The 22,110-nt window shown below is 34.2% G+C and overlaps 1 protein-coding gene across 1 annotated transcript in view; it reads right to left on the bottom strand.

Annotated features, from left to right (window-relative positions):
- The window catches only part of LOC104465857 (dnaJ homolog subfamily C member 1-like), a gene marked incomplete at both ends in the record, with an annotated part of 28,800 nt that overhangs the window by 5,896 nt on the left and 794 nt on the right, over positions 1 to 22,110 (bottom strand). The window contains 5 exons of the mRNA XM_010079069.1: positions 3,778 to 3,868; positions 13,600 to 13,693; positions 14,743 to 14,840; positions 15,726 to 15,891; positions 21,940 to 21,986. Coding sequence (XP_010077371.1) covers positions 3,778 to 3,868; positions 13,600 to 13,693; positions 14,743 to 14,840; positions 15,726 to 15,891; positions 21,940 to 21,986 — 496 coding nt within the window. The remainder of the gene's footprint in view (positions 1 to 3,777; positions 3,869 to 13,599; positions 13,694 to 14,742; positions 14,841 to 15,725; positions 15,892 to 21,939; positions 21,987 to 22,110) is intronic.

The following is a 22,110-nucleotide window of genomic DNA, read 5'->3' as shown; positions in this document are numbered from 1 at the left end:
TTAAGGGTGAAAGTAATGCTTTATATAAAGAAAATCTGCCGATAATGAAAACTTATTTTCTTAAGCAAGGAAAAATGCTAATAATGAACAAATGAAGGCTAGAGAAATCCATGCTGAAATTAAGATATAACTATATTAACAATAAAACTAATTGTCTGAACAAACCATGTAGAACAGAAGGCATCTCAAGGTTTCTGATCAATACCGTATCTTGCGCAACAAGACACTAAAAGCTAAAATGCATCACTGGTAAAAGTTAAACAAGAGAAGTAAGGTGAATCAGTACCTTTCACTGATTTTTGCCTGTAAGGGTCTGAAATAAACACATTATGCTAAATGACATGGTGATGTCTTCTATCCCTCAGTTTCATGAAACAATAGAAAAAGCTACCAAAGCAACATGCTCAATTCCAAACTGCCTGGAAGGAAAGAACCACCAAGCCTAACCAAATTTAATCAAATATATCAAAGGTTTCAGTACTGCTCTGGATTTTTCACGGCAGGCACCCAGGTAAGGCATAAAGCCCTATACAGAGACAGAAACACCACTACAGATACCATCAAAAAGCCTCAATACAGAAAGAAGGCTAGTCATCCAGCCATAGGGCTAGTAACTTTGTATTTCAGTTAAAGGTTGAATGATGGCCGTGAGGAAAACACCCCCCGAAATTAAGTACTACTCAACACAGTTTATAACTAGAAACAAAACAGTTTCTTGACATGGATTGTTCCAGATGCCTTGTACATCAGGGCAAGAATTCTGGATTTACAATGCAAACATGTTGAGTAAATGAGATGCCTGTGAAGAGTTCACCTGAAATATCTAGCAGATGTTATTTCTTTAAAAAGGCATATTTAAAAAATAAATTTAAGTCTTCATATTGAAGATCAGGGAAAACAAACATAAGAACAGAAAGTAAGAGAACTACCAGGGCTGAGCGTAAAGAAAGAAAAATAGATGCATTTTCTCCCAAAATGGACATGGTTGAAGTAGTACTTGCTGCAAGAAGAGGACCAGCAGAGCTGCTAGAATTTGCCTTGTTAACAACTCAAACCTTGCAATTTAAGTTTAAAAACTAGCAGAGTCTCTGCCATGACAATGTATGCCTAAGTCTTCTCAATTTAAGGACTACTCAGTTCAGTTAATACTTACGCTATTTTACATCCCATGACTACAAAGAACAAGGCTATCTATTGTTACAGAATAATTGCCTGGTGCAGGGATTATACGCACGTGTGACACTACGTGAGAGGGGGAAGTTAACAGAAAGTTTATTAATTAGATCACTTCCATTTTAAAATAGATTTTGTGTTCTGGTATCTAAATGTGAAAAGGGCATCAGAAAATGTAAGGCAAACCATTGCTATTTTTGTACATAAACCACTCAAGTTATCTGTAACTCCATATAGAACCACATTTCCTAGAAACATAACGTTTGTATTGTAAGTTGCCGTATTTTTGCAAGGTAAAGTTGTAAAGTTGCTATATTTATATACTAAAGTGGTAATGACAGTTTTGAATGGATTGACAAACACTGCAAAACTGCCAGAAAAATAAATCAAAATTGTGCTTAATATTGACTTACCAAGAAATTAGTTTTTCACACTCCTTACCCAAATATAGCACTTTAATGACATCTCAATACTGTCCTCTCTTTCCTACTTTGCAAATTATATTTTCCCCCTCCAATACCATTCTCTGGTTTTAGTTCAAGCTGCCTACAGAACACTGCACAATTTCACCAGGAAAGCAGATAGACATGGTGGTAAACTAGCAACTAGGTCATGAAAAAACAAGCACTGTAAAACAAGCTATTGCTAATCTGCATCACATACATTTACTCAATTAGATAGATGGAACTGTTGTTATAAACTTGCAGTCCACGGATGGTCTCTAAAATCAAGAAGAATGGCAGCAAACAAAATGCACATTTGGTGATTTACAACCTTTCTACGCTTATTGTGAAGTGACAATGCAGAACAATATAATGAAATAAGCAAATTTAACAAATGCTTTGCAGACAAGCTTCAGGAAAAAAATTATAGAACTGTTTTTTTGCCTACAATAACACAGATGCATCTCTTGTTCTTCTCTTGGGAGCCTTATTTCTTTTTAAAAAAGGTAACTGACAGCTCATTCTGCTGCCCAGTGATAGCACTGCTATGGCCAACCAAATAAATTCCATGCCAAATTTCAAACTCCACTAATTACAGGTGGTGACTCTCAATCCTCCCTCTTGCTCCCTGCCAGCAGGTCTACCAAGGGACAAAGGGATGCCAATGAGTGAGACTGGCCACTGCTCACGCAAATGACATTGGGTCATCTGGCAGACATGGGGGTCACAAGCCATGTCACACCCGACAGCATGACAGGGGACAGGGTGGTGTTCTGTGAGAGGTCAGAGGTGACTTGGAGGCGTAAGAGTGCCAAACCCGCCCCTCTCACATGTAGGTAAGGTACTGATACCAGAGGTAATAAAAAAAGTGAATCTCACGTGACACCTGGCAGAGGAGAAATACTGAAAAGTTCACACGTGGTCTTTCAGTGAAACACAGGAACATGGACACTACAATTTTAATGACTTTATACTTTCACTTGCAGCTCTATTTCAAAAACTGGTTTTCAAAAACAGTAGTTCACCAATTTCAATGAAGAATGTATGCCAGCTATTTTTAACAATGGCAATACATTACTATCTGACAATTTAACAAGTTTTTAATAACCCAAGTTAAGACCCTTTCCAGGGGCCCATTTTGTGGTAGGTATCTCAAACATAATGGCAGGCCTCCCAAACAAGCATTAAATGCACTATTTTGCTATATTTGGCCTGGATCCACAATGCTCACTGAGGTGCTGAATGTTATCCATTTTCTCCAAATGGATTCAGCTACAGGTAAGTTGGGAATTATCACTGAAACTGGACCTCTTTACTGATTTTACAAAATTAAGCTATTTCGTAAATATAAATAATGCAGTTGTATTTTAAGTGCCTAAAGGCTTATGCATACTCAAAGCTAGTAAATTATTACAGGGCACTCAATGCACTTGTCAGAATAAAGGAACTTAAAAGCATGCACTTAAGTACAGAAAATAAAGCAAGCACACACATACAAACACAGGCAAAAAAACTGTCTTCAGAAGAGGGCAGGTTTAATCATCGGCAAAAGCAAATAACTGAAAGAAGAAAAGGAAGTCACCTACAATTATTCTGAATACTTTAAGGGAAATGCCACTTGCCCTCTCTGGTCTTTTATAAGAACATAAAGACATATATTTTTAAGGCATATATTTCAACAACAGCATGAATCCATCTCCAAAGTCTGCATCCATGCTTTTGGAAGTTCAAAGTATGTTCAATTTCTATTATAAAAATCAACTCAATATGCACAAAAGAATTATTAAACATACTATTTAAAAAATATTTACAGACAAGGAGAATACAAGAAGGCTCAAAATGTAAGAGGTCACTTCTGAAAATGTGTAATTCGAGATCTATACATTTGAGATTTCCCTCTCCCATAAAGCAACATTTCTAGCAAAGTATGCTTTTGTTGCTACTATGTAACTATCACAAACTTTCTGCTTCTATAGGAACAAACCAGCAGCCTACTGCAAAATTAGCCACAAAATTACAAGCTTATTGAAATTTAACAGCAGTACAGAACTATGTAAAGCATAAGTTTTAGAAGATTATAAAAATATTTGTTCACATACATCCTCTGTAGTAGGCATATTATATTACATCTTTGTTTATTAAGACATCAGTAAAAACTCACTCTGAAGTGTTTCAAGTTCAGCCTTAGCCAGGGCATCTTCTTTCGCCTTCATTTTTGTTTCTTTATATTCTACATATAATTGTCTGGCATCCTTTAAGAAAATGTTGCAATCGCATTAGCATTCTTATACAAACAAGTTATTGCAATGGCTCTTTTTTAAGTTCTTGATTAACCTTGCAAAAAAATTTAAGACACATTCGTTTCCTTGAGCTACATCAATTTTCAGTATAGAAAGTAGAACTTTTGTGTAATAAAGATTCAAATGTAACACTGTTGATATTATAGACTATGATGCTCACTGACAACCTGAAAAGCAAAACGGTTAGAAAAACATTTCTGATCACTAACTATAGCTGTGTAAGAGGCCATAGACCCACTTTTCTAACATCAGCAACCTGGAAGGCCAATGAATTAAAAAAAGTTTAGAATTAGATTAGTGTGTGCAGGGACAAACAAAGGCAATTGCCAGGTAGCAGTTGTCTTGATCTGAACTCATATGGTAATACTAACTGCATGTTCCAAAACCCAGCTTGTTCCCCCTTTCCTTTTTTTTCCCCAAACCAACTTCTACATTGCTATTAAAAGTGTTGAAAATGTATATTAAGTTTTTTCTCCAAGTATTAGACTAGATTCTAATCTGAAATCTATTTGGCAAATTTACACATAAAACTAGAAGTCCTATCACAAACCTCACAATAAGTTACAGATTTCCAAAATCTGTTGAACAAGCAATTATAGATTTGCTTTGAAAGTTTTCCAATATGAACAACCAGATGGCTGAAGTAAGAGGAATGGAGTTTTCTCACTCTCACCAGTTTAAGAGATTTCTATACTCATTCAAAAACAATGAATCTATAACAGAAATGCTGAAATAGACAAATTGTTATTTATCATTTCCAAGCATGCAGAACATCTATTGTATTAAATCAAAATTAATTATAGTATTAGATAAACCTAATTTGAGTTCTTTATAGCAAAAAATAATTTTATTCTTGTTCTTACATTAACGGTCCCACTTTTTACATATAAAGAGTGATGCAAATTTTAATGTGGAATGTATTATAAAACATCAACAAATACTTTTATAATTTCAACCATAATCCCATAAATTTGAACAAAACCTGGTCTCATTAAAAATGAAATAAGACAGCTTAATTAATTTTGAAAATTAAAAACTGAGTTAAGTAGTTGTTATTCCTGCCTCTAATGGTAGAAGTCATTCAAAAACATTACCTCCTGCAAGATACTATGACACAACAGTTGTTCTTTGCATTATACGGCATCTACCCCTTCAAAGATACTTGAGGGAAGTGGGACAACACAGGACAGAATCATGATCCAGCTCTGAGCAGAACTTTGTAATGTTTTGGAGACATCTCACCAACACAAATCAGAGTGCCTGAAGATCAACTCTGAAATTCCCACAAAATATCAATAAGGTTTCATCTCCTTCCAAAACACCTCTTTTTATTCTCAATTTGTCTTTACATCTGTGTAAGGAAAATGAGAAGTTACATTTCTCTGCCAGGTTCATGTAGGAGATCACAGCACACAGAAGGAATTTTAAAGACTTTACATAACTTTTTTCTGCTGGAACATAGCAGACAAGAGCATCTCATATGCTTACAGTTTTGGTTTTGGGGATTGGGAAGAGGGGATTTTTGGTAGTTTCAGTAGAACTTGGGCTAAAAACCGTGTAACTGCAGAAGGACTACCATTAACAGCAGATATGAAGGCTTTGAGGAAACATTCAGTTTCTATCTAGTAACACTGAATGACAAAATTAGGAACAGCATCAGCTCTCTTTTTGGTTTATCCAAAATACGAATTCCCCACCACCTATGGAAACTTTCCTTGTGCTCTCCAGATTTGGACTATTTGCATCATTAAGAAAAAGAAACAGACATGAAGGTAATGGTTAACTTCTGCTATAAGTTTGAGACATTTGAGTTGTATGGCATGCACAGGCCTCAGACACACTGATATCCAAAAAATGCTTTTGTTTAAGGCTATGATTTCAAAATGGCTACAATTAACCGACATTTAAATTTAACCCATTTGACACTGAAAGCCAATATTTGATGCTAAATTCTGGTGTAAAATCCATTATTGCTTGTGGGATCTCCAGACAGCAGGCACTAGGGGGTAACTGTCAATCTCTTCAGCATGTCAATCACGGAACAATTGGAAATGTGGCTCAGATGAAAATGAGACACAATAGCTGAACAACAAAGAAAACTAGTCAGAAGCACGTAAATGAAATTTAGTAGTACTGTTGCTTTATAGATATAAAATAGGTTATCACTGCAAATGGAGTAACATCCAGATAACAAAAGCAACATTGGCCTTTTATCTTACTAACCACAATTTATTATGGCTGATACCATAATCACAAAAAAAGGGGAGGTTGCATGTTTTGAAGCACACATAAAAATGTACACGTATAAAGCAAAGCAAAGGAAAAAAAACCACCAAAAAAAATTAATCAAAATGGATTTTGAAGATTTGAAAATCAAATCCTTCCCACAAAAGCATAACAAATGGCTCTACAGGTTGCAAAGAGAAATTAAAAGACATACCTGATTAAAGATTTTAGCCACAGACACAAACTATATGGGTATTACACCCTGTAAGTCAAAATGAAAGAAACACTGGAGAAGAGTTTTAAATAGGAAGTTCTTTGAAGAAAACCTCTGCCTCAACATAAATAAGCACACTTCAATTTACTCCTCATTAGTTTTCAACAGTATCATTCTAAACAGGAATATTCATTTTCAAGCATATTCACTTTTGGTAGTCAGAGTATTTCAAAACAGATTTATGTTCAGAGATTTTTTACTTTTCCAGAGTGATAAACTTAAGCAGTCACCTTGCCTCAACACAAATATTTTAGGGCCCTAAAACCACTGGCAATATAGATACAACCTCTTCCAATCTAATGCTCCTTCCTCAAGATTCAGTAATGTTTTCTCTTGTAGAGAATCTTTCCCCAAGCAGCTCACAATGTGAGCATTATCAAAATTTTACACCTGATATATACTTCACCTTCAATAGGTAATAAACATAAGAAAAACATCTTTGTACTTCTGGGGGTGGTAAGGGACAGAGGAAAGAGACACACAAACACAAAGCTTGGAACTGTTCTAACTAAAAGCTCCAGCTTACCTAATCAGAAATATTTTGTTACCATTTGCAGGAGTTTGAGAAATTTTCAAAAAAGGACATCAACACAATGAAGAGGGCTAATATATGCTGGTTTCTTATACTATGATTTCAAATACACACGTTACAAAAAGGAACAAAATGAAAAAAATAGTGTGTTAGAAACGCAAAACTCTGCTCTAAATTAAATTTCAACTGCCATGTACAGGAAGTTCCTGTGATTACCCCCATATTTGACTAAAAATTTCAAAAGGTGTAGTAGAAAAAAAAAAAAAGCAATAAACAGTTAACATATTTTCAATATTTTAACCACAAATAAGAACCAAAAATACTGAAAAATTCTTCTACTTCAGTTCCTCTTTATATCAGCATCACCTCGTGTCAATAAATTTGAGATTGCCAAGACATATCTGCACTTGAGTTATGCAGAAGTACAGAAATTTTTGATACTTGACTTTTAAGGGGTTTTTAAATTGCTTGTTTGGTGTTTGGGGTTTTGGTTGAAATTTTCTGTCAGGCTTTGTGGTTTTTGGTTTGGTTTGTTTGTTGTTTTTAAGACAACCCATACAGTATTTATTCACACTGTACTAATTCTGGAACTAAATCTTCAGTTCTTAGTAAGATTCAGTGACTCCGGCCTCTCCTTTGGGGATGGTGATGAGGTTTTGTTTGTTTGTTTGTTTTGTGGTTTTTTTCCCTCCAGTTAATCTTCCTGGCTTTCTGATCTATCTCAGAAAGACTAGAGATTAGGAGAAATAAGGCAAACAGTGGAAACAACTTGTTGTATTGGCCATATGTGAATCTTCATTACAGATTTTGTGATAGAATCAGCTTCACATTTTACTTCTCTGGGTGAGGGACTGATACAAACAAAATGCATACACACTTAACTGGAAACTTTCCCACAAGCATACTTAAAATCTGGGTATTGAAATAATTTTCTTTGACTTGATTTTAATTAAATCAATCTGTAGACTTAGAGATAAATATTTGTATGAAGCTCCTGAACTAATCTTTTGTCTTTTTGAGTACAGTGTTCTTGTACAAGTTGTACAAAAAAAAAAAAAACCAAAAAAACAAAGAAAGAAAAAGGAGTAAAATTAAAATTACTGCAACATCTGACCTTCAATTTGCTATTTCAAGCAATAAAAATGCCAGTCATTATACCAGAGCAAAAACACTCTTTTGATGGGTTTATGAACTAGTTATATCAATGTGTTATGGTGAGAAATATTATATATATATATAAGCATTATTATTTATATTTCTCTTCGGCATTATAACATGCTTACTCAAAAGAAAACCAGTAAATAAACAGGAATTGTATTACTTCCTCCTTTATAATCAGAAAATCATGCTTTGACCTTGGAACAATACCAGGTGTGGTCAGGCTCTTCAGCTGCATACAGCCTGTGGGCAGTTGGAAGCGTGGTTCCCAAGCCTCAGATGCACGGGATGACCAGCAGCAGGCTGTGCTAATGCAGTATCTGCTGGGTATTCCACATCCACACCGGTGAAACAAAGGCAGCCAGAAGGGGGAACTGAGGCCAATGCTGCAAGGCCTCCCTGGGGCCAATTCACACCCCATGAAGTCTCACACCACAACAGAACACTACCATTAACTGAGAGCCAATATCGCCTGGTACACATGAGCTACTCTTGGAGCTATGCTCCTCTAACGCGTGTGCTGGAATATGCAGACACAGTAAGCGATTTGAAGGAGCAGAACAAAACTGGCTGACACAGAACAGGCAATTAAAGGCAAATTTCTTTAGTGTCTTAAGTTTACTTAAAACTTTTGCTACGCAGGAAGGCACATCTTGTCTCCAGAGCCTCAGACAGCACCCTGTTAAGACACAAATTATTTTTGCTCACTTGCATACACCCAGAATACTTGTTTTACCATCCACTCTCCTCTGACCTGCTTCTAAGCTTCTAATTGACCTCAGGGTCAAGAGCTTCATCCCTACTTTGGTTCTCCCAACAGCTGCAAAATAGCAAGAAACAGAGCAAACAGGCAATCACTCGTGCCACACATCCTGCAGTGCTCACTCCCCACACTAATGTCAACACTGGTGCAGTACAGTAAGTTGGAACACGTCAAAACCGTGTAAAGCTAGGAATTAAGGAGACACTTAACCTCACTGATTTGAATTAATCCCTTTTAAAAAAATATCTTTTTTTAAGGCATACACTATTAAATGCAATAATTTTTATTTTAATAACACACGACGATTTTATATAAAGTCATACGTGAAGACAAAACCAACCCACAGAAATGTTTGCTGACCTAATAAAATCTTGCTTAAAAGCTAATTTTGCCAAAGGAGATGCCCTGCCAGCAAAGCCTCTTGAGTTTAATGACACATTGCCAATCCATTTAAGGCCAAAGCTGAACCATCTCTAAACAGGTGTTGAAATGTAATCATGGATTAAAAGAAAACCTGAGGAAAAAATGCCAAGAAATTAAACACCTCTGGGTCACTAGTTTGAATATATTCCAGGCTACTAAATCAGCTACAGTAATTACCATCTGGTAGTCTACATAAAAATAAATTACTGGTCTTTCAGTTTTAATTCACTTCATGCTACGCAAAGGTCTTTATAAACAAAAATTTCAATTGTAATTGAAAGCTTTGTTGATAATCACACTAGGTTACACTCAGTGCAACTACGTATTGAGCTTGAACTGCCCTCTCGATACAGGCAAGCCAGCAGAAGTTCTTCCAACAGTTCACTGCTAGGGTGTATGAGCTACACCTACACTATTACAGATGGAAGATAATAGGAAACTCTATTTTCCTAACAAGAATTCATTTCTGTCTGAAATAAACAAAAATGCTGTCTTCTTCATTACGCTCAGGACAACAGCAGGCTCATAATTTAACTAATAAAAAACATTTCCTAGTGCTGACTGGCATTAATGAAGTTGGTGTAAAAATAAAGACAGTCATTGTTAAGCTTTACCACACACACAAACGTGGAGGAAAAGCAGTTGGCAGAAACACTAACACCCTTATCTTCAGTTTTCTGAAGGAAATATTTTGTGAAGAAAAATTAACAACATTTTTAAGAAAGATTACTTTTCTTAAGTTGTGTGTCTGCACATTCAAAGCAAAAACTCTAGTCAGCTATTTTTGGAATATACTGCAATTTTCATATGACTCTTCTGCCACAGAAGAAATACTTAACTATCTATTCTGTATTACATTAACCATTTGAACTGAAATTCTTGCATACTATATTTAGCTGGTTTGTTTCATTGTAAGAACAATTTTCAGTTCCAATATACATTTTAATCGAGTTTTGTTTGGGTTTTTTCTTTTTTTTTTTTTTTTTTTAATATATAGCCTTCTTCCAGGTCATTCTCATGAAAGAGTAAACTATAAATGACCTCAGAAACAATTTGCGTTCTTTTGTGTCTTTTTCTTGAGCCTACATTATAAGAATTAAACCTACTAATAGTCAACGTAATTTACACTCCATTTAATGTTTCTTTGACACCACAGATATTTAATTTATGATACATTTTATGTATTCTTTTCCTTTTGCTTCTTCAAACAAGCTTATAGATGCCGTTTTCTCCCTCAAATTTAAGTAAAGCAAATACACGGATATAAAAAACTATGTAGTCTCTCTCAAAATACAATTGTCAACAGTTTAAAAAACCAATCATTTTTTAGTTCTCTCATCCTCCTCTATCCTCCTCTCACCCATTTTTCTTCCAGTTTCTTGACATAAAATGCAGACTACAATAAAATGGCACAGGCCATCACAAGGGCATGAAAACAAAGCATTTTTCTTCTGTAAAGGCCCACCTTAATTATTTTAAGTGCCTCCTTCTGAAATCTGACATTTTGAAGGAGGAGGGGGAAGCAGGAGAAAGACACTCAATTGGATAAATGAGAGCCAAGCATGGGCAAAAACTCAGCAACCTGAATCCTCAGACAGAGCTGCTGTTAAGTAGAACATTCACATTAATTAATGGGGGGGAGAAATGGATGTAAAGACAACCAATACAAGAACTCACAAAAAGTTTAAATTGACCTCTCCTTATGGTTTTTGTTTTGCTGGGATTTTTTTTTTCAGTTGTTGATTTGGTTTTGTGGGGGGGGGGGGGTTTGTTGGTTTTAATAAAGTTTCCTTTGAGGAAGAACTTGTGTACCCAGGCAGGTGGTTTTGTGTTTTTAATTTGAGGAAGCAGTTCAGCTCTTTCACTGACAGGGCTTTGAAAAACTCAGTAGCAGAAGCAACATTTATTTTAAAGTATTTTAAATACTTTTTATCTTAGCCTCTTCTGTCCCAAACTAGCTTTGTTTAGATACAGATGTTAATCTACGATTACATTAGTTGCAAACGAATGGCAGCCACCTTTGGAAATAATGTAAATGATTAAGTAGACTTAAGAGTCAACAAGTTATTTCCATAGCAGCCATCCTTATGTCAACCACTGCAGCACCTTGTTAAATAATTTGCATGTGTAACTAGCACATATAACACTACTTAGTATCTGTAGGAGTCTTATCTTACAGACAAGCTGCCCTAATGATTCTGCTTATACCAAAAGCCTGAAATACTCTGAAATCTAAAGCCTATGTCAGTGTATTATTGAAGAGAAAAGCACTTACATTCAAAACAGGATCACTGTACCAGAGTACAATCATAAGTACAGATACATTGTTGCTCTATGTTGGTAATTGAAACTAAGGCAGAACTTGGTAAAACCTTAAATACAACTCAAAAACGGGCTGAGGTCTCTGTTGAGGTAGCTACAACACACAAGGTATCTTTTGCACTGTCATTTCAGAAGAGATCTCCAACATGAGGTCACTGTTGGCTTTTACACTCTTCAGAAGAGGTGATACTTCTTTAATTATTGTTAACTAATAAACTACAGTAATTCATCTCAGTTACCTGAGGTCCTGATACTCTTAATATTGAAGATTACTTATATTTTATTGCATTTTAACTTACATAATTGGAGGTCATCTTAAACAACAACAAAACAAACTCTGGAGTTAAGCAGTAGTGTAATTTACATATGGGGTAATTTACTCCAGAACCTCATTCTCTTTGCATCTTCCTTGCTCCAAAGCCTTCCAGTTTTGAATTCCTCTATATTCTGCTTCCCCTGACACCAAATCCCTGCTTGCTGGTCTCCAATTTTCCACGAGTTATTGGATAGCTTTTTTCCCACTACCATTAATTTAATGGATTTAAAATACACTTTAATCACTCTGCTTGTATTCATATTTTCTGCCTGTTCTGGCAGATATAGAAGCTGCTTTTTGAACAGCAAATCTGAAACTTGTGATACTGACTTCTTAACAGACTACCTTAAACTCAGAAAAACAAGAAAATGACAGCTTAGAAAGATTATAAGAAGTCCTAACTTAAACTTTTTCATGAATCTTCCTATATTTTATACTATTTTGAATATTTTGCAATTAAGTACTATAATTATGAAGAAAGTTTCAAAAATGCAGCAACAGCAATTCCTGAACTTAATTATTTTCCATCTGACTCACCTCAATGAGGGATGAACATCAAAGCTTAATTTAGCCACAACAATTTATTTAATTAAGCATCATCATTTTTGCCTTAAAAACTTGCAAAACGAAAGGTTTCTTTAATAAAATAGCCACACAGTTCTGATGAAACTTTTAAAAGAGGAAGAGATACTAACTTTTGCATCTCTGTGTAGGAAAAGTTAAAGGCTATAAAAATGGATGCTGAAAGACCAGACTTTAATGCATTTATAACTTTTATAAGCCTTTCACTAACAGATCAAGAATTATTAATTATATGCTTTTTCCAGTTTGAACAGAGACAGAAGCTGAACATTGATGCTATTTATACTTCAGAATCGATACTCAATATTTCTATAAATATTCTAAAATCCACCTGGCATTCCCAAATCCACATTCATTAACAGCGACGAGGGTATTAAAAAAAAAAGGGTGTATTCAAGGGAAATGAAAAGAAAGAACATGTGATATTAAAGTTATTCTGATAACTGATCTGACAATACTAACATCGGATGAATATCAACTAAATTTTACAGTTTATAGTATTAGATTAAAAAACAACAACTTTGTCTGCCACATTTATGTTTATGAATTACAACCATACCTTCGTTACTTTACCTTAGTAATTTCAGGTATCAATTTATATCCTTATCCAGTGACTCAACAAAAAAAAAGCTCACTCAGTCAGAAAAAAGTAATTGCACCGTTCCCCCAAATTTAAATGACATACTAATATTTGCTATGAAAACATAGCATTTGCCTATTTGAGATAAAAATACTTTTGTTAACAGATCGCTTAAAAGACATTGCTATTCCTAATTAGATGTACATATATCATCCCTCTACCATCATTTATTCTTGTAGTTTTGCCTGGCAGGAACTGATGCTGAATTCCCTACCACGTTAAGATTGCTATCCACTTAAAATGTAATCATATTTTGACAAATTTACAATACTACATTTGCCTCGAAAGAGTATTTTATATACTCTTTGTATATAAAATATATATACATATATAAAAGGTATGTGATTGAGCCAGAAAATTCATAAGAGCAAGTGCTACACATCTGACTATACATAACAACACCATCAAGCCAAATAAAGTAATATAACTTAAAATCATTACTATTACCTGGAATAGCTGAGGTAAAGCTTTCACAGTGAGACAGAACCAAATTCCCAGCTTGCATGGAAGTAAGTCATGCCACTGTGGTTTGTCCAGTACTCTGCAGTCAAATAAAACAGTAAGTTTTTCATTACTGCCACACAATCTCAAAGTCAGAACTTTTTCATTAACCTTTAAGATGATTAGCACTTGTCAACTCTTATAAAAACATGTAACTACATAACATTAAAGATACATTTTGAATATTTAATACAAATAAGTAGCAACTAACTTCTACCCATTGCTGTATTTTAATCTCTTAAAAATGGTCTTTCTTCAAGAAAATACATTTGTAAGCCACATAATCGTTTCAGTTTAAAAAAAAAAAAAAATCAAAAAACTCTCAAGCCTCAACCAAGTGTTCACAAGTGCTGACAACCAGATATTAAGACTGTAGCATAAACAAAACTATACATAAAAATTAATGTCATCTGCAGTTCACTGGAGCATTACTCACTGATGTCATCAGACAAGACAACAGGCAGAATGGTCTCTGAGCTCCATCCTGCATTGATCCAGTTCATGCCCCTGCTGTATGAACTATTTAAAGCCTTTATTTCTTTCTATGAATCAATAGAAGAAATGGTGGTATCTTCTGAGTGTCCTGAGAGTCACTGTTTCCCTATGTGTTTCTTAACAAACAATGGTGTTAGAAGCCTTTACCAACATGCTTGTTTTTAAGTTAATCTGATAAAAAGTATTAAATCAGGCAAGCATTAAAACCCCGTAAAACCTCCTTTCTTGCTATGGTAATAAACCAAATCTTAAATAAATTGAAATTTGTTAACTGTAATCAAAGGCAAAAATCTTCAAAGATGGAAAAAGTTGTAAAATCTTCTAAAACCAACTTGTAGAAATAATACCCTTCTATATGCCATATATATGTAATTCAGCCTTAATCTTTCAATTATTGTTGATCTGCTGAATAAACACTACACATTTATTTACAAATCAAAACCTGAAAACATCTCTACACTGGCACACTTTATATCAGCAATGGCTGTTACTACAAATATAGTTATTCTTTCTCATAAAATATTTCAAAGATGCAAGGAGAAAATGACAGAACTAAACCAGTAGCTGACAGAAAACTAGAGAGTTCCTTCCCACCTTTCATTTTTGTCTAGAGCAGCAAGTTTGGCTTCATCTGTACTCCTGCCGGCTGTTTTTTTCTTCTTCTCCCTCTTTTTTCTGCTAAGCAGTTCATCCTTGATGTAGAAAGAACTACGGTTACAGGTTATCATTAACATGTAAACCACAAATCTTACTGGGACTCTTCTCTGAAGGGTAAACAGTAGAGTAGCATTTATGCAAATGTGTCTAGGGGTCCTACATGATTAAGTAAAATGATCTATCTTAACAATAACTGTTGCCATGGTATCCAGTCTTTAAACACACATGAAGGCCAGTTCTGTCACTCATGTGTATCTCCATAGCAATCAAAGTTTTCTAAGAAGAGAAAGCATTCAACTTGCCTCCTTTCTAATTCATCAACTTCAATAATTCAGTGGAAAATTAAAAAAGTAAATAGACGCTAACGTATGAATATTTTTCAAGTTATGGTTGTGGTTTTTTTCTGTTCTACTAAGTGCAATAGATTTTTATGTGACAAAAAAAAAAAGGTGGTTTGTACTGCTTACCAGTGCCTATGCTATTAAGAAAAACCCAAAACAAAAAAGCATTTAGCTAAGAACAAAGGCAAAGCAAGTATGACTTTTAAATGAATAAAAACTTATTCTTTTTAAACAACATTCAGGAAAACCACAGACACAACTACAGTAGCATATGATTCTGCACCAACAGACAATAGAAGAGTTTTTATTCCTCTTCTTACTTACAGTTAAAAATTGAAAAACCACCTCTTGTTATTTATTACCAATTCCATAAAAAATTATGTAGTTTTTAGATTACTATTTCCGATATGTTGAGTATATAATTCTATAATTATCACAATTTTAAATATAATCCTTTTAAAATATGATAAATCCAAATTCAAAACAGAGAAAGTGGTAGAGATCCCTATAATATGCAAACTTCTGCAGGAAATTCAACACTAATAATTGAAGCAAGTTTGATTTATTACCAATACTTACCAGCTGTTTTTCCAGGTAGATTGACCAAACCACACCATAATGACCCACTGTGACTATAATGAACAAGAGTAATGCCAGCTCAGCATTGCTCATTTTTCTCCCCCGCCTGTAGTAGAATACAGGCTGTCGCCAATCTGGTAGTCCATTGATCAGAATATCATCATACCTACAGTGGCAAATACAAAAGGCTTTAATGAAGAGCTAAAAATGAAATAAGCCAAACCACCCAATTATAAACCAAAACAAATTACAATCCACAGACCACTTGAATAATACACACACAAAAGATCATTTAGTAATTTTTTTTGCTGTTGTTGTTAATAGAGCAATGCCTTGTTTTGTCAGCTGCTAGCCTTGCATCTGGAAACAAACAGAATCCAGAACCAAACGCTGGCGAAATGTATCTAGTCCTGGGGTGGGGGGCGGGGGGAAGTAATTCAATTGCTCCTGCACCACCGCCACACACCCTCCCAACCCCCAGCTCATTCACTTCTGAAATAACAGACTTCTAGAAATGTAGATATGTTCTACCTGCCTAGTAATCAGTGGGCAGGTCTCCATGACAGAAGTAAATAACAAACCACCAACTACTAAATAGGTAGCAAAGAACAAAAGGCTCAAACACTCTAAACTTTTTTTTTTCTTTTACAAATGAAAAGCACAAGTGTTTGGGGGAGGGGTGAGGCATCTTTGCTTTTGTTTTGTCCTTTAGTAGCATGATAGCCATTAAGTAAAAGAATGCTGCTAGACTTAACGTCCTTTCCCTGTGAGATACGAATTTAAGTTAAAGGCTTGATTTTGATGTTAGACAACAAAGTTCACCACAGCTAGACGAGTTTGATTTTCTCTTTGAAAAGCTGTCTCCAAAATCAACCTATTTTAACACTGTTTAACTTTACCAACACCACTAACTGTACAAAGACCATTATATGACAATTTGTCAGTTTTTCTTCATACAAATGTCTTGAAATATCTTAGTATGTTTGGGCTCTTTTATTTACAGTATGTCATCAACAATTTAAAAATAAACAAACCACAGACATGCAAAACAGATTTTTCTGCTTGTTAACTTTTCAGAGTAAAGGATCAAACAAACATCTCTACAGTAAACTCAAAAACCTGTATGTTCAAAATGTACAACCTGTTAATCTTAAATTGAACACAACTCATTACACATTCTAATCACACCGTTTCCAGAATTAAATCTGCACTGAAAGGCCTAATTTGGTGCAACACATTGACCAAAATATTTTAATTAAAAATATTCTGAGTTAGTCGCAGGCCTAATTACAGGAATAGAAATAGGGCCTATATTGTCATGCAGGTCAGTAGAACTCAGTAGTAGGTTTTTCTCAAGTAAATTGACCGATCCAGGAATAATAGCGCAGCTGCTAAACTGCCAGTCTTGACATGTAAATCAATTTAAATGCAACAACTGCACTAGCTACTTTGATAGTTATTAAATTGATACCTTGGAGATGTACTAAAAAAAATTTCCACAAGCAAATTCATTTTTTCAAACAGAAAAAGAAGCAATGGTTTTCAATTAAAAATATACTTTAATTCAGCGCATCTAGAAAAGCTGATTTCTGATAAAATATTTGTTCAAGTTGGCACCATTATTTCTATGCAAAAGATTTAACACCTCAGGATTCTGCAGTGTTTTGAACGCTAGCAGAAGGAAAAATCATATTACAAAATTCTGTCTTCCACAACAATTATGAGAATACCAAGATTAATATCCATTATTGTAAAATCTGAAGCAATAACTTTTTTCCTTTCCCAGTAAGAATGAACTAACTACTGATGCCTTAACACAAACTCTGTTCAGAAAAATTGCTTAGCATGTTATTTCAAAAAATAAAAGTTCTACTTAACTTTTTAAGAATTAAGCATAAGTTTTAGCATTTAAAAATCATGCATTTGCTAAACATTTTGTTAGAATACAAGAAAATATTTTAGAAACAATACCATTTCGAAAACAAATTACATTGATAAGTTTTCACAAAAGATGCTCTTCCTTTGAAAGCTTCAGAGAAATATATGTAGAATCATGAAATATTTTTTTTAAATACTACTATAAATTTATTAAGTTTTTGCCTTTCTTATACACTAAGGCTTGTTAACTGATGCACTGAAAATGTGGCTACTGATTAAAGAAGGTCTATATATGCTAATGGCAACAATATAGTAATACGTAAAACAACATTGCAAACTGATGTTTGGCAACCATGTTCTATTATAAATTACCTGTTAAGAAAAAATAAATTAAGACAGCAGAGTCTCTTGCATCAAACACTTTAAACAGCACTCTGTATTTACTACGCTATGTCCGCTGTTCTGAACAACAGTCTCCAAGGATTAAGTCTCAGAATCAATGCTCTATTGATTTTACTATCAATGAGCATTATGGCTCACACGACTGGCCATTTTAAGGGAAGATAGCTTCTATTATAACCTACTTTTTAGAATATATACTGTTAAAAGATAAATCACTGCTTTCAATAGTAATTAAGCTCTGTATTTGAAAAATAGAGATATCAATGATTTTTAGGTTTTCAACTGGAAAATGATCCTACTGAATCTCCGAAGCTTCCCATAATTTTTAAATCTTGGTTTCCAAATTTAGGATGTGGTTTAATTACAAGCAAATTTCTCATTAAATAATTGCTTTATAGAAACCTATGTTAACTATGAAAGATTAGTTAATCCATGTGGATCAAGAACTACATTCAAAATTTAATTACAAAGCATTCTTCTTTAGGCAACCTATATTAATTCTTTATGTAAGAAAAAAAAATTAAGCTGAAAAGGAAAAATACATTTGCAATATTTTTTCCTCAGACATATGTACACAGAATGCAGCAAATCTTTGACATATGAGTATGCCTGCCGGTTGTCTCTGAAATGTAGTAGTCAGCAAGCTAGAAAAACCCAAAGCACCAGTACAGAAACAAAAAGACAAAAAAAAAAAAATCCCCATTTATGACTTCAGTTGAATCTTCAAAAAAAAAAAATCCCCATTTATTACTTCAGTTGAATCTATTTTAAAACTCAGGATTCCATATGAGACTTGTTAGTCTTGTGCTAACAAGTAGCCAATTGCAAGATTATTAAAAATTCATTCTTCTGTGAAGTTTAATGAAATAGTTCTTAGAGCTCTTTGCAGAATATATTACATTGCAAGAAAAAAAATCGTGCTAACAAGTAGCCAATTGCAAGATTATTAAAAATTCATTCTTCTGTGAAGTTTAATGAAATAGTTCTTAGAGCTCTTTGTAGAATCTATTACACATTGCAAGAAAAAAATCTATTAAGTGTAGTAGCTAACTACAGTATCATCTATTTTAATATAATTATACTTTTCCCTTTAAAAGAGCCACTGCATTTCATATTTCAAATAGTTTCAGAGATCTGATATAGTTTGCATACTATAACCTGGAATTAATGACATCTATTCTGAACTACAGGAAAACTACACTGGCGTTTTTTACTTTGGGGGCCTTTTTTCCTCAAACTGTCAAAGACATGCAGTGCAACACCAGCCAGAACAATTTACACCTATGAATACAGACATTTAATTATAAGGAGAGCTAAGATAAACACCCTTCTTACTCTAAACAAGTATATCTTAATTCCTTTGCAAACGCTTCCTGTAATCAAGCCCACATTGTTAACAGAGGCTGGCTGGGTAAAAAAACCTCCATAAAATGGTAACCAACAATGAAATAAAAATCTAAGATTTTTGCCTAATTACAATTAATAGAAGTGCGTAAAACTATCTACTTTCTCATAAACTAAAAATAATCAAAGACTAATGAAATTTATCATCACCAAATTGATTTAACAATAAATGCCCTAAAGTGTATTTTCAGCAGATGCACTGATCTCTACATAGCCTAAAGATAAATTTTTCTGTAGAATTTCACACACTCTGCTGTGTGTATAAAAAACATAAAATATTATCTTCTGCTGCATGAATGTTTAATCTAATGTTAAACACTGCTACATGTACATTTAATGTTAGAAGAGTAGAATGTTTTGATTATGTATCAAAGTGTGTAAGAGAAAAGTACTAACACGGTAATATTACTATATTCTGCAGTACTACTACTACTACTATTAGTGTATTTCAGATAAATTAAAAATTCACTGCTAAATATGAAAATATAAAGGCTTTAGAAAAATAATTACATATAGCTGGCCAACATACCCGCCTTTTTAGAATGCTGTTTCTGTACACGCACACAAACAATTAACACCTCTGACATTCACCGAGACATGGAGGAAGGGTATAATTAGATCCAAGGGAACTAACTTCCATCTCACTCCATCAGGTCTTTAAGTTACTTTAGAAATAAAAGCTACCACACTGCCAAGGTCGGGGGGGCGGAGGGGTGGGAAGAAATCTGCAGAAAGCCTTGTTACAGCAGACCCAAGGAAGTGTCTCTGAAATCAGGATAAAACTGAGTTGATAAGCCCTGAGAGACAGAGTGAAGCATAGCTTCTCCCCAGTGCATGGGCATGACAATAAACTTTGAGCCTCTTCCACTAGGTCCATCACCTCACACAACGCATAGCCAAATATCAACATTTGAAGTAGGAAGATCCCAAAAAGCAACCACTCTCCCCTTTCCTTTGCTGTACGGTTGCAAGAAACCTGTGAGTTACCTTACAACAGAAACATTATTATAGAGGGAGCAGCTCCTAGCACACTTACTTAAGACTTATTTTGAAGACATGCAACAATGATGCCTTACAGAATACAGAAGAGACCACCCTCCATTTACAAGCTCCCCTCCATTTACAAGCATTTACATTTACAAGTAAGAGTTTACCATTAGACTGTGTAATAAATCTGATCAATAAAGGTTTTCTCCAAGAAATGAGGCCATATAGCTCTGCTATTCTACATGTTATTTCTAAATTCTGCATATTATTTCCAGAAAATTCTCTGAAGGTAAACACTATTTAATCCACTACATTTATATTTAATCAACTATAGAAGCAGTATCAACCACACATGCAGATGGTGCAAGAAAAATATGACAATGTCTATGGACAAAAAAGTTATCGACAATGAAATAAATCTAAGCTAGAACAATCTACTACTGCTTTAACTTCTCATTTGCAATTACTGTGCTGTACTAATTAACAACATTCTCACGAACAAGTTGGGTAAAATACATTCATAATGTATATAAGGCTTAAAAATATACTTTTTACAAGCTACTGCATCGCAGTTCCATGCAAAAACTGCTATCTAGAAGTTCCATGCTAGAACTGATTTCCAGAGAGGCAATATCACAAAGTGTATTTAAACAATGTCATAAACAAAAAAGTGCAAAAAATTTGGGGAAAACTCACTTTTCAAGCAGTGGAAACCTGGACTCCTGCCAAGACATCTACAAAGCCAAAAAACCTTCAAGAAATGTCGTGTGTGCCCTGTTTAAAGACTTATAAGCCAAAAGACGACTTACTAAAACTTCAACCTAAAAGCATAACTCTTTCAGTGGCCCAGTTTTCCTGGCAACCATTAGTTTAAATTCACATCCTCTGAAAAGAAAAAAAAAATTTAAAAGTTCAAAACAATCTTCCAGAGAGCAGATCAGCCCCAGTTCTCAATCCTGTTCCCTTCAGGTACTTCCGGACCTGCTCCTGAAGCAGCAAGGACAACTATCAATTAATCAAACTAATTTTCTGCCATCTACATAAAAATTTACAGTACTATAGATAATAAATACATCTGAAAGAAAAAAACCAATGAACTAAACAACAGAAAACAATGTTGAAGATGACGTACAATGGAAATAATCCCTAAATATCATGCAACAAACCTTTTATTGATATATGATTGACAGCTGAATCAGTAGCCTATATTTTCAACCACAGCTTTAACAAAACAAGCAATGATAATAGACACAATCCACCAAAAATTATATAATTGCTAATTGTTAAAAAATTGCTCCAAATAACAGCTAGCTTTTAAAGTTCTTTCAAATACTAGTTTTAAAGTAGAATAACCAGTATATCACACAAAAATACACACGAGCTTCCCCTTTAAGCCACATACAATCTTTAATTAAACAGCTACATAAGAATTACAAACTTAAATTATTCAAAAAATAACCTGAAGTTACAATTAAGTCAAACAGGATTTCAAGATATCACTGGCATGAATGCTTTATTTAAGAACCTGTGCAAAGCAACTCACCTCTGCCTCCTTTCCTCATCCTTTAAAACCTCATAGATGGCCACCAACTAAAACAAAAATGGAAAAAGAAAAAAAAAAGACAGAAAAGACTTCACTTTAGGATAGAGTTTATAAAGTTTGAATAGAAGTATCATATTTTTACATTTGCCAGTTAATGCCTTTTGCTAGTTT

Source organism: Pterocles gutturalis, unplaced genomic scaffold, assembly GCF_000699245.1.
Source record: "Pterocles gutturalis isolate BGI_N339 unplaced genomic scaffold, ASM69924v1 scaffold32658, whole genome shotgun sequence".
In the NCBI taxonomy this organism is placed as follows: domain Eukaryota; kingdom Metazoa; phylum Chordata; class Aves; order Pterocliformes; family Pteroclidae; genus Pterocles; species Pterocles gutturalis.
This window is presented reverse-complemented; position numbering and strand designations above follow the sequence as displayed.